The sequence below is a fragment of the Cupressus sempervirens genome, chromosome 5, assembly GCF_028749045.1.
Source record: "Cupressus sempervirens isolate cs-2001-9-10 chromosome 5, ASM2874904v1, whole genome shotgun sequence".
NCBI lineage: Eukaryota > Viridiplantae > Streptophyta > Pinopsida > Cupressales > Cupressaceae > Cupressus > Cupressus sempervirens.
The window spans coordinates 533,432,625-533,446,300 of record NC_143122.1 but is presented as its reverse complement, the minus strand read 5'-3'; the positions used below and the strand labels follow the sequence as shown (position 1 = coordinate 533,446,300).

Sequence of the window (13,676 nt, the reverse complement as noted above, 5' to 3'; positions counted from 1 at the left end):
GAAGTATGTGGTCCACTCACCGAAAGCCAAAGATCACTCTTTGTGTTATGAAAACTATTGGATGTTAAAAGAGGGGCAATCCTCATCAAATGGTTTTCAACTGGGGAAGAATATGCATGACAGTGAAATATGGAGATCGTTAGCAATATGTTTGACAAAATGCCAATGTGTTCATAGCATTTGATAGGCTGCGGCGTGTGATTCAATCCCATCAAACATTGAGTTTCCAAGATTGAAGTGAAAGACTTCAGGGTATTCTTTGATCCCACCACTTGAAGCTAGATAAAAACAAAGTCGTGGTGATAAATTGAGGCATCCTAGTGCTCATGATCGTGATGGCTATACCATCTGGACCTTTGAAGCATGAAATAAATGGATCAAATTGCATTTGTACTCGAGCATGGGGCTAAGCATCAATCATCTTAATGAGCAAGCCGCCTATTAAAAAAAAGAACCGCGTCCTTACTCCTACGATGCTTTTTGGTATCATATAGCCAAATGCATTGTACAATCCCAACCTTGGTCTTCAAAAGAAAAGCACAATTTGGAAGAATCACAAAATTCAATTCAACCAATGGTTTAGAAGAGGGGGTCACTCTATTAAAGGCAACATATACGTATAAAGACCGAGCCAACATTGTGGATGTGAGCATAGTGAAGGAATTTGGAGGCTCTTGGTTCAAAGGCTCAAAGACTTAGATGGAGTCCCAAAACATATAGAAAACATCTATGTCTTATCCCCTCGGCCAGCGATGGTATCATCTACATGTTAATGGAGCTATGAACCAGATATCAATGTTGGGTGCTCACATATCCCTGGCCCAATATACCATGACATTTGAAGATTATCACAAGGATTTGCAAGGTTGTGTATGATATGCTATACAAATAGAAATCTCCAATGATATCATATAAAGGGGAGAATGTAGGTTTAAACAGTCTCACTGCTATTGATACTTAGTCTCACACTATGGTGTGTACTAGTAACCATAATGGATTGATCAAAAAAGTATTAAAGACCCTATTCAGAAGCAGATCAGTTGTGTAGATGGCCATGTCACTCATAAGGAATGACTAATCCCCTTTCATACTATACCTATCTAATGAAAGTAGACATCAAACAGCTAATACCTTTGGATGCAATTACAATGATAGGCTAGCTTAAATTCGTAGCCAATGAAGAACATAAAAATTCACAACATAATATCAATGACCCTTAGTAGAAGCCAATGTATCCTAATATTCCCAACCACCAGAATTCGCTTTGACTATATTGTTGTATTTATTATTTCATAGCCAAAAACTTAGAAACAATGTTATGCTAGAAGGAAAAGAAATAAAAATATCATCAAGGAAGATGAAAAGATCAAAGGAAAATAAGGATCTTTCCAAAAACCGGTTGTGCTAGTAACCGAAAAGTTATAGGAATGGTAGATGTTAAATAGACAATAGATCAACATTGTCAGGGTTCTTTTTTTGGGTCCTAGGAGTTCTGTAGCTGCAAGGGGAGAGGGGAATACATCTCTTATGCTATTTGTAACAAGGAGAAGGGGAAATTTAGTTTAGTTTTCTGTACTTTGATTAGATTTGCGGAGATAGGATAATCTTGTGGTCATCTTGTTATGTACTTAAAATGAAGGAATTTTATATGTCAGATTTTGAAATCTGGGTATTAATTTCTTAGACTCATGTTGATTATGTAGTCACTTCTGTCACATTTCGAATGCAGTTTTGTATTGTTATTCATTATTCATAAAATGAAGCAATATTTCCTTCCATTTTCTCTATAACACGAAGGATTGGCTAGGTAGTTTTGTGGCTTCTTATTCGTCTTTCTTCTTTCATTCAGTTTATAAATCTATCAATCGAATTCATTTCATGCCTATGAATGAATATCAAAAAGCCTTAGTATCTTCAAGTTAAAGATACACTTATCATTTAATCATTGCAAATCTTTCTATAAGGGAGTTGTACCTCACAATTCAGAGGAGGGTTATCAATCCAATGATAAAATCATCTGATTGTTGATAGCAATTGTGCCTTCAATCGGGCATTTTAACTCATTATTTATATTTCTTCTCGAAGGACAAATCTGTTTACCAACACCTATCAACTTCTTATCTTCTATGTATTTGGTTATTTTATTATGCCAGAACTAGTCCTACAAAATTTAACTTAACAAGATCAATACAATAGAATTAATAGCGTCTAATTCTTCTAATGATCAAATTGCAAGATAACAAAGATAATTTTTAAACGAAAAAATTTAAAGCAGCTTCTATCTTCTTTAGATAAAAATCATAAAGGACTAATCAAGTTGGAATCATCCAATCCACAACTTCAAATAGAAGGAAATTTTGATTTATATATTAATACTTCAAAGAAGTCTTTAGTACACAATAAATTGAAGTGCGTAAAATATTGTAGTAGGATAAGTCTTGATATGATTTACATTGTGGTATTATGTTTATTCCTTACATTTCAAACCACTTATATATGTGGTTGCATGGTTTTTCACCCCTTTAGGTTGAAAAGACACCACCCTATTACAAACTCTTTTTAAAAAGCTAATCAACTAATTAAATAATAACTACCTATCTTTTGGATTCGAGTTTGGTCGGCAACTCAAAACACCTCATGGAAGCTAAGATTTTGATTGCAACTTTGAAATTAGATTTCCTGAACAGGGTCTTTTTTACATTTAGACATTTTAATCGTTGTCATCCTTTGTTGACATCATCTTTCCAGCAGGTTGAAGTTTCAGCGTTTCTGAAACCTTCGCTAACAAAATCCTAATTGTTCCTATCACAAAGTTCCCTCCTCACTCTTTCAGCTTTAAATTTAAAGTAATCTAATGTTGTATCCCATGTCATTTGCTCCATCATCTCATCAGTCGTTGGGCATGGAGTTTACGAGGCTGTTTTTAGGGTTTTATCACTATATGGAACTCCAAATTTTGCCATATATTTTGAGCTCCAACAACCTCCAAGCTTCCTACAAAGAAACTTGCGCAATCTCTAACATTTTCTCATGACCATGTGTAGGCTGCAAGTCACAAGTACTTGTTTTATCTTCTTTTTCCAGTGTTACATGAGGACTTGCACCCCCCTCCCAAACTTTGGAGTACCCGTCCCCAAGACGTCCCTGCACCGCCTACTCACGTACCCAAGTACTCCCACCTCTGTCATTCTGCAACCATGTTGTTGCTGGAAAGGAGACTTGTATTTCTATTTGATTTTTTATTTTTGAATGTTACTATTGGGTATGTAATATGTTACTATGTTGAATGTTCAATGGTTCTAGTTCATGTTGCAATTTTTCTATGTTCAAGTATTTTAATTTGGCATGTTCTACTGAAACATCATTTCATAACAAGCATTCCAAGTTCTATATATATACTATACAACACCCCTCCTTGCCCCTCCCCTTGCTGCCATCCCCTGGCCGTCCCCCCGCTGTCCTGAAAATGAGGCCCATTTTCCCTTGTCCCGACATACCCCATTACTGGTGTTACATTGTCTTTTTCCAAATACCCTGTAACCTGCAAATCAATGAGTTTGATTCCTCTTCAGTCATTGTCTCCTCTTTAGTCTTTTCCTCAAGAACTGTTTCAGAACTCTTATTTCACAATCACCTACTACAATGACAACTTAGTGATGCTTTTCTTCAATAGATGGTTTGAATTTTTGTTCACCTAAGGGCTGAAAAATCTCCTCATTTGCACCCTCCTTGTGCAAGTAAATCATGAGCTAAGTTATGATATTGTTTCTTTGCCAAAATAGCCTTATGATGTAACCTTGGATGAAAGTCCATATAATCGATGTATAGATCTCTCTTAACAAGTGTATGAAGGGTATCATTTTCATCATTTCATGAAACATGTTGAGTACATTTTTCCTTTCATCTTGTTGGGCTTGGACACGATCCTTCATGAATTTTCAAACTGAGCATTAGGATGGCAGGTTCAATGCTTTGGTACCACTTTAAGATTCTTTACAAATTCTGACCCAAAATTTCATCACAAATCGCACATTAACAGAGTAGGCGTTTGGTCAAATGCTTTTATGAATGTAACATTCAGGAATTTACTGCTATTCCTCATTATAATTCTATCAATTGGTAGGTAATGTCTGATCCGTTTCTTCCTCAATCATTATCAACTGATTATGATGTTTTGGTACCAAACTTCATATAAATTTCACAGTTCACAAATGCACATTTAAACAGACAATTTGCATGGACTAAACCCTAGCAGCAGGTATTACTTATCCAATTAATTTACCAAAGGTTGCAAAGCTTTAACATTCTGATAATAATTCTCACATTATAAAAAACATATTGCATACAGTCCCAAGAGCCAGAGATAGCATCAACACTTCATTGTCATTTTAACAAATAGTTGGCAGACAACCAAATTTAACAACAGGGAAGCTAACTTCGGACCTTAGTTCTCTATTGAGTAATTTTGTCAAGCATATTGCATACCACTTTCATCATCATATTCATGGATGGAATCATGCATACAAAATTTATAGAGCAGGGCACCTTATCATCAGCAAATCACAAGCACAAATATACTAATCCGAAACCCAAATGTCCCTAATAGAGACGAACGCTGGTGTAAAACAACTTCTGCAAAGGATGAAATGCATTGAAAGGTGAAACTCTTGTGTATGCACTTATCTACATAGGTGCACAATCTGGTTTTGTGATCAGATTATCAATCTTTAGTGAAAAGAAAGTAGACTGCCCATTTTTGTTGACACCAGATCAATATCAATTCCCAGAAATCTATATATTTTTACTCTTCAAATGGTAACTGTCTCAACTACTTATGAATCCAAACTCATGCATTAAATCCATTGGTGGACTTTACTATAAATCCACTCCACTTAGAAAGTCTGGGTTTGCATCCAACCATCAGCTTCCTAAGAGTTTTAACTTTCCATCCTTAGAAGTCAATGAGTCACTGACTTTAAACAAGAAGAAGAAATGGCTTCCATTTAAAAATCTCATATCATGCACTTGAAGGAAGACAAGGTTCATTTATAAAGACTCCTTAAACTATATGTGAACCTCCATGCTTAATGTAAGATAAATCAACCATAAATTTTAATTCTTCCTTACTAAGTAACTTTTTGAACAAGTTCGAAAGCTTTTTTAATTAAAATGACATTATATTGTCATTTTATGAAAACAACTTAAATACTCTTTAACCCCTTTAAGTCATCATATCATAAAGAATATTATTAAAGTTAAAATTGATTTAACTTTCTTTAATGATTAAACTTAAAATCATTAAACCCATGTTAATTGCCAATATTAGCTCTTGAGAATAATTCATCCACTTTCCAAACAGAAATGATGCCAACTAATCACCCTACTATAAAAAGTAAGTGTGAGGAAAACATTCAAGTGACTTACTAAAAATATTAAGTTGGAATCAAAATGTCCTAAATTATCTCTAGATGGCTCATCACAAATAAAATAGAACATTGAGATGAATAATATTGAAAGAAGCACTCAAGTTTGGGGACATCACAAGAATCAACTGATATATTTCATTACCTGATATTGTAATATTTGTTTCCCAAATATTTCAATACCTGATATTAATATTTGTAATTAATATTTGTTTCATTACTTGATATTGTAATATAAGATTTGATGTCCCCTTTCTAGAGTGGACATCAGAGACGATAGAGTCAGCCTATCAGGGAGTCTCATAGGCTAGCAGTGGTGTTTAGAGACTCAGTCAGGGTATACAATGTTCGGATTTGGAGTTTCAGACAGTAGGAGGGCAGTTGAGAGCAGTTCCTTAATTGTAGGAGTTTCCTACATTTTAGGAGGTGGAGATGGGTTATAGTCTTGAGTCTCTACGAGATCATTCTATGGTCAGTTTCGAGAGATTCAAAGACGTTCCTATTTTTTAGGAGTATCCCTAATTTTGAGGGATGAGAATGTCATTTATTTCAGATTATTCGGCATCAATCACAGGAGGTGACAAGTTCAGTTTCACCTTGTAGAGGTGTTTTGGCTATCAGTTCGCTATTTGGGAAATATTTTAATATATTTAAATATTCCCCTAAGTTAGCATTTTAATAATTTAAATAAGGCTAAGTTATAGCCATTTTGGAGTAATAAGGGGTTTTTTGGCCTCATTTGGGTGAATATCCCTTGGTGTAATAGCTCGTTGGAAAGGTCTTGAACTTTTCTAAATATTTCTCTTTTGACTCAGAGCATTTCGGTGAACGGATTTCTTTCTATTGGTAAAAAGGTCATTTTCTGGATACTTGACCACTTTAAAAATGAGAAATATATTATTTTATAATCCAATGCCACATGGGGACACTTTTAGGGTTCGAGCTAAGTTTGGTGGGTTATAAGGAGGTAAAGACAAAGTTCAAAGGCATTATTGACATATTACATCTTGGATTTGTGTTTTGGGCTCTGATTGAGCTTTCAGCATTTGGGACGCCAAATCCACTTGCTTTGCCTGTTTGGGACGTAGCCCCCAAAAGAGTGGTTTGGATTCTTGCGGTCAAAAGCATCTTGGAGATTGTGCATTGTTTCTTCTGGGGAACGCAGTACTGAGTCACAGTTTTAGCTAGGGTTTGGGTATTTTTACCCATGTGTGGGCACTTTGCAGCTGTACGGCCGCGCCTGGCATCTACTTTTCCACGTATAGCATTTGAGAGCTGGATTCTAGCCGTAGCTTCCTTCTTGGCTCATATTTCACCTTCACGCCTTCAGGTTGGCTTTATTCTTAGTTGTAATCATCTAGATATTATTGTAAATCTTCATCTGGTTACATATTAGGCGTATATTCAAAAATTCTGCTTGAAGCAACTTTGCTTTAAATGTATTTGGAATACATTCTCAGAACTGGTTCATGTTATTGTACTTTTGTTATTACTTATTGAAAAATCATCAAAAATATAAAACAATCAAACCCTTCTGCAACTTCTGTCTAGCTCTGCAAGAAAATTTTAATAAACAGGGAAAAGAAATTTAAAAATATAAAATTATAGCAGATCAGCGGAAGAGATCCATCAAGGATCTTTCATATTGAAAGAAGCACTCAAGTTTGGGGACATCACAAGAATCAACTGATATATTTCATGACCTGATATTGTAATATTTGTTTCCCTTTTATTTGAAGTCTTGAGGTTAGTTTGCTTATACATTCTATGGTCTGATATTGTAGCTGATAATATATATGGTTGCTCTTTTGGCCCCTAGGGCAATGAACTATATCATAATCTCTTCAGTTTGGTGATTTATTCTGAATTTGGAAAAAATATATCTATATATATTTTGGGGTCCAAGTATGAAGTTAAATTAAAAAGTCACTTTTCAAGAAAAATAAAATAAAATATCTCAAATATTCTAAAGGCGAATATAAAAAGGAGATTTTTAGAAAAGAAATTCATTCTCGGCATTTTATTTCTAGAACCCCAAATTTGGAGATGGGCAATTGTTAACCTTTGCTACCTTAGGATAGGAACACTACAACAAATACCAGTCAGTAGATTCATCCAAACTTGACCCATGTGCTGAATGCCTGTAGATTGCAGAGCTATCATAATTGATGAAGCATAATATTTTTAGTTTGAATTGAAAGTGAGAAGATTCTCTTGGAAATATTGGCAAAGATAATAATAAAGGGCTTTTGAAAGAAAAGACATGAGGAGAACAAGCTACAGTACCACGATATTATAGACATAGTACTTGTTAGTTTTTATGACACTTGTTTGGAGGAGGAATCCAAATATTTTCAGCTGTACAATCATTTCAGAAGCTGCTATTTATGAGTTCAGTGAATCTTAGATGCGAATATTATCTAAAAAATTAAGATTTTGTAATGAAAGATGTGTGAAATATCAGCTGTCTGTTGCATGGGTTATTTTTATAATGTATAAACATATCACTTGCTGCCAGTATTGTATCTTGACATTAAATACCAGCAAGGGTCCTGTTGGAGAAGTGTTTCTGAAATTGTCAATGAATGGTTGATGCAAGACAACTGTTTGTTAAAATTGTTCAATGGCTGCAAAGGTTTGCCGTGATATTAAAAGATAGTTTCTGTTGTAGAAATTCAGAAATATCGACTGGTTCAATATTCCAAAAATTGTTTGATGAATTGTCCAGGAGTAGGAAATCAGAATATTTGCAAATTTGTTGAATTATTTAGGTAGGATCTACAATTCAAGCAACAGTGAACCTAATGGTCATGAACCAACCAACACTACATCTTTAAAAATTTAAAAAAAGGCACCCTTCGAAGTCTGCACATGTCAAGACCAAACACACTCTGGGCATGTATTGATAAGAAACTAAGCACCTGCTATTCTTACCCTACGATAGCAATATGAATGCAGGATTGCAAGAAAAGATACTGAAAAGAGTGAAAAAAAGAAAAGAAAGATTACATCCGCACTGTTTATCATCAACTTTAAAACCTCTTTTTCAGATTTGAAAAATTAAATACAGGAACTTGTTCTTTAAGTTGGAATTATACTAAATAAATGCAGATACAATGAATGAAAAAAGAGCCAAAGAAATATTCAAAATGAATTTGAAAAAGAAAGAACTTCTAACACTGCTTTGTGTACAAACTTATACAAGAAATAAAGGTCCTTACTTCTCTGCACCCCGGAATGCTCAAGGCACCATGTGAGAAGTTCTTCACCACATATATCCCCTCCAGAAAGTGTTACTGTGCCAGAATCTTTGCCAATACTCTCCAAGTTTCCACGGACAATAAATATCATCTTATCAATTGGATGGTCTCTACGAAGGATTACACTCTTCCCTATATAAAGGCGCTGCCTTAAACGTTCACAAAAAGCATCCAAAACTTGTTCATCCATAACAGTGAAAATGCGTACCTGTCATAAAAAAATCTAAGTCATGTATCTACGGATTTCAGAGCAGATGCTTATGTTTTGATAAAGAACCATATTGGAGTAGCTGGTCTTTTCTATACATGATAAACATAATGCATTTTGCCAAGGTATGTAAACAGGCTCTAGCTTAAACACTAAATCTGTGCACCCTAGGAATGTAACAATATGGCAAATAGAGTTTCCTCTTATGCCAGATAAGTAGAAAGGATAATTGGTGCACTTGAGATAATATTTATGTGCGAGGATAATGGGGGCACGATATTTGTCTGTGGCTTAGCTTAGAGGTCACCTTGATGCAACATTTACATACAAACAGAATTTATTGACTACTTTGAGACAAATTACTATGCATATTTGAGATGTAAGATAACATATAGCTTCCTAGAAGACTTTTCATTGAAACTGAAATTATATCTTAAGCTTTATTGAAATTGTCATGTATTCAAAAATCAAATCACAACAATATGCAGCATGTCCCCTTAATTGCATGCACAGTAAAGAGATTGTAGAATTAGCTTCACTTTAAATTTAAAATAAGCATTTGAAAACACAATTAAAAGTGTAAATGCTAATAGGGGGCTTGAAGGAAAATTGCATGGAAGTGTCATAGAAAGCTCATAACTTAAAAGCCAACCCAATGCAAGTTGGGAAAAAATCATAAATAAAACATTACGCTTTGGATATTAAAAAAATGTCATAGACAGTCCTTGAAATCTTCCCTGGGGCAACAAAAGACGCTTTATAGCTAGATGACACTGCCCTTAATTCTCTGTAATTTACTGGGATTCCCTCAGAGTTGTTTAGCAAATAGTATCTTTATAACCAGGACTGGAACTGAAAGGAGGGAAACATTAATATGTTATAAGCAGTATATAAGCCTTTATAATTTTATCCAAGGGTTATGCCTTGTCTCCTTGTACCTGTATACAAGATTGCATAATATTTGGACAACCAATTTGAATCCATAAGGAAATTCTGGAAAATTGCCTGAACATGTTTTAACTAACAGCTTAAGGAAGAAATATCAATGCAATTTGGAATAAGGCCTCTAATGTTTGAGATACATTTAATGATTAAGAATAAGAAAATGCCCAGTGGAAGGCCTTTAACCACAGAAGCTATAGAAAACAGTGGAACCAACTCAACAACTATCAATATCAAAATACATCAAATACACAGTCGTAATACAATATCCTCATAAAATAGTGTTGTACTCTAGGGGAAGCACAAGACACAAAATATCTACTGTTATAATTGTGACTTAAAGCTAAACCATCAAGATTTACAATGGTAAGTTATACATTAAGTGTGGCCTTTGGGGATGCTACTCTTTAATGCCCATTGAGGCACATGACCCTAGACTCCCCACCAAAGGAAGCTATTTTCCCCTTGACCCTCCTATTGTTCATCTATCAACAGTAACCTTATATAGTTGCAAGGTTGAGACACCATTTGTGTAGAAAAAGTCCCAATTTTTTAACACCTTGCAAGAGCAATGGGAATGGTATGTAACATCATGTTTTAATTCCTAAGGGTCAAGAGTCCCATAGACACTGAACATCATCGAAACATCTTTGTGCTCAACCTTAACTAAAGAATTTGTTGTATTCATCGAAGTCTCTACTTTAACAAGCTTTGCCCTACCATTCTCAACTATATCCTTGACAAAATGATACTGAATATCAATGTGCTTGATCCTCGCATGAAATGTTAGGCTCTTAGATCAGAAAATTGCATCATGATTGTCAATTGTCAGTAATCTTGTTTTATTCCAATATCTGAGCACAATGGTCTAGAATATAAATATCTAGGTTGGCCCTCCTCGTAATAAATCTTTTATGTAGGCACTCGCACTCAAGCCAGATGACTTATTTGCAAGCATGAGTAGCCCATATATACTCATCTTCAATAGTCGACAAACCAACCACAGTTTGTTGCTTAATCACCAAATTGAATGCACCACCAAATAAAGTAAACACATAAGCACTAGCAAATATTCATCAACATCACTTGCCTAGTCTCAATCCATGTAAACATGAATATCAAGAAAATCTCATCTCGTGTTACATAATACAAAAAATACTCTGAGATGCCCTTAAAATATCTATAGGCTATTTTAACTGTGTGCCAATGAACTCTACTAGGATTAGACATATATCTAGAAGAATTCACATTGCTTGGGGAATTTTTGTTCTAATTTTGACCATAGCATACATCAAATTTCCAACTGCACTTTGTTAAGGTCTGCAACTCATGTCTTCCATCTCTAATGGGGATATAGGACAATATGAAATAGATAACCTTGTTCCATCTATAAAGGGAACACATAATAGTCATGTTGTGATGTTTTCACACCATCACCCCATTACAATGGGGACCTATTGATATGAGCTTTGTTCCACTACAACAAACTGAAGTAAACACTCAATCTTTCAAAGTGAAACACTTAGGTACTCAGTCCTCTCTTGAATGAGGTCATTTCTTATCGTAAGCTTACAAACTTACAAAGTAAGATCACGAAATGACTTCAAGGTTCCTTCTATTGTGGATACTAGCTCAGTTAAAATAATGTGATTTGTTGGAATCACTAAGGGGACATTTGCCATTCATTCAATAGGTGTCAACTACTTACACTTTTAAAGGTTTAGTTTCACAATGTGCAATGAAAATATAACTTATACTTTCCAACTTCCACTTCAACTTAAACATTAATTCCTACTATTACTCCTAACTAGGAATGCAAGGTATCATGGATGGACTTGGACTCTATTAGATGCAGCATAATCAAAGACTCTACCCACCTCTTGCAAGCTTCTAAAGAACACTCAAATGATTTTCAAATCAATATCTCCTCTTCAATCTAAGGATTGAATATTAGTTGAGGTTAAGTGCTTTCACTAACTCACCACACAAGGCTCTCCTACCACCAATAAGAGGCTACTGGCCTAGTTTATATTTGAGTTTATCAAGTAAACATCCACAATCTCTTTCATTCAACTAAACCACTTCTAAACAACATGAAATGAAATCCTAAAGCTAAGGAATGTGGATCACCGTGCAATAATTCAAATTTGATCACAACAATTCACCATGCAAGACACAACAACGAAAAGTAGAGAAAATTTGGCATTATCTTAGCAACTATTTTTCAACAAGTCCTTTAAAATGAGAGGGTGGAGTTTATATAGGAGCCCCAAATTACGATGAACGACATAGATTTATTTAAAATCAATAGCCCAAATTAATCCATTATAAACCCTGACTATGGCAACCAAAACTAGCCGATAAAAACGAAGCACCACAAAATTAGTCAATGATAAAATTCAAAGGCTTGAAGAACAATAGGAAACAAGGAAGTTTTGTGGTCATCATACAACTTATCACAGTGAATATGTATGCCCTTTTCTCTTACAATATTTATCTTAATTCCACTACCTTATCCTTAGGAATTCTTCATCACTTTTGGAATTCTTTCTCTTAGATGTCTTGACTTTATAATACTTGAACCCTTCGCGTTTCCACTTGTTGGTTCCCAAAACTACAGATTGGAAATCCAAGAGCTTGCCACTTCTCCAATAGGATTCAACAATCAATTTTGGCCAACAAACGAGAATCACCTTGATTCCCCTGCACTTTAGGATCCACTACACCCAGGCGGGTAGACCTTCACCTCAAATGTTGACTACCTGATTCAAGGATTTTCTATAGAAAATTTAAGCTCGGTGAGTTCTTTGGCTGGCAAGGTCCTTGAACTCGAACAATATAAAATTATATTGAATGCTTAAAAAGGATATTTTGTATAAGGTTTTTAACAATGGATTTGAGGTTTGTAAGAAGGAAGTTACAAATTTTCTGACTTCAAATATAAATCCAATACTTAAATGATAAAAGACCAGTGCTTTAGCTCATTTGGGCAGCATAGTCAAGTACAATGAAGATTATAATGTACAACTTTATAATGTTCTATGCACATAAACAATAAATAGTTTAACAATCAAGACGTGACAAATCAAATATATATATGCAATTCTAAACTAGTCCAGATTGTGGTTTAACTCCTAAGGTCGGGGAGACAGACTGGACATAGATTCGGAAACAATTAAATATTTCACAATATCTACGATGATCAAGTTTAAACGCCATAGATGACCTCGTCCACTTATGTGACATAAATTCTTTACAATTTTTTTTTTTTAAAATTATAACAGAACAAACTACAATTTAAATCTTTGTGCCTTTTAAATAAACAAAAAGCAAAAGGATTTTTAAAATATAATACTTGGATTTTATATTACAAAGTCATATTTAAAACTCCTTATCCCTCCATAGAAATGAATATGAATACTTTTTCTTCTTGTTGAATGTTTAATATCGGATATCTCTTTTGTTTCGAATGTCATATTCCCTTTATATCTTACCCATATGAGGGTGTGTCTTTCCAAAACAGTGTTTCCCTTGCATAAATCACACCCTTTCGATTTTGATCATATTATATAATTATTCTTTAACTACTTGATAATAATCTCCACTTCTTATTTTTGTCCACATAGGCTTATTGAAAATGTAATCACATGTTCTTTTGAATGCCAGATTAACCCTATTATTTTAATCTTTTGAATGGAATTAGTTATTTAAATCTCAATCAAAATTATTTGGTTCCTCGCTGCTTTGGCTATTCGAGGTACCCAATTTTAACTTTATATCTTCTAAAAAATTTACAATGGTTGTCAGAGAACAACTTTATATCTCTATATTTGCTAATAATTG

The 13,676-nt window shown here is 34.4% G+C and overlaps 1 protein-coding gene across 6 annotated transcripts in view; it reads right to left on the bottom strand.

The window, feature by feature from the left end:
* CNBT1 (cyclic nucleotide-binding transporter 1) overlaps nt 1–13,676 on the bottom strand; it is a 275,486-nt gene that overhangs the window by 19,461 nt on the left and 242,349 nt on the right. For all 6 annotated transcript variants that reach the window (XM_089831706.1, XM_089831711.1, XM_089831708.1 and 3 more), the window contains one exon: nt 8,645–8,891. In XM_089831706.1, the coding sequence (XP_089687832.1) occupies nt 8,645–8,891 (247 nt within the window). The remainder of the gene's footprint in view (nt 1–8,644; nt 8,892–13,676) is intronic.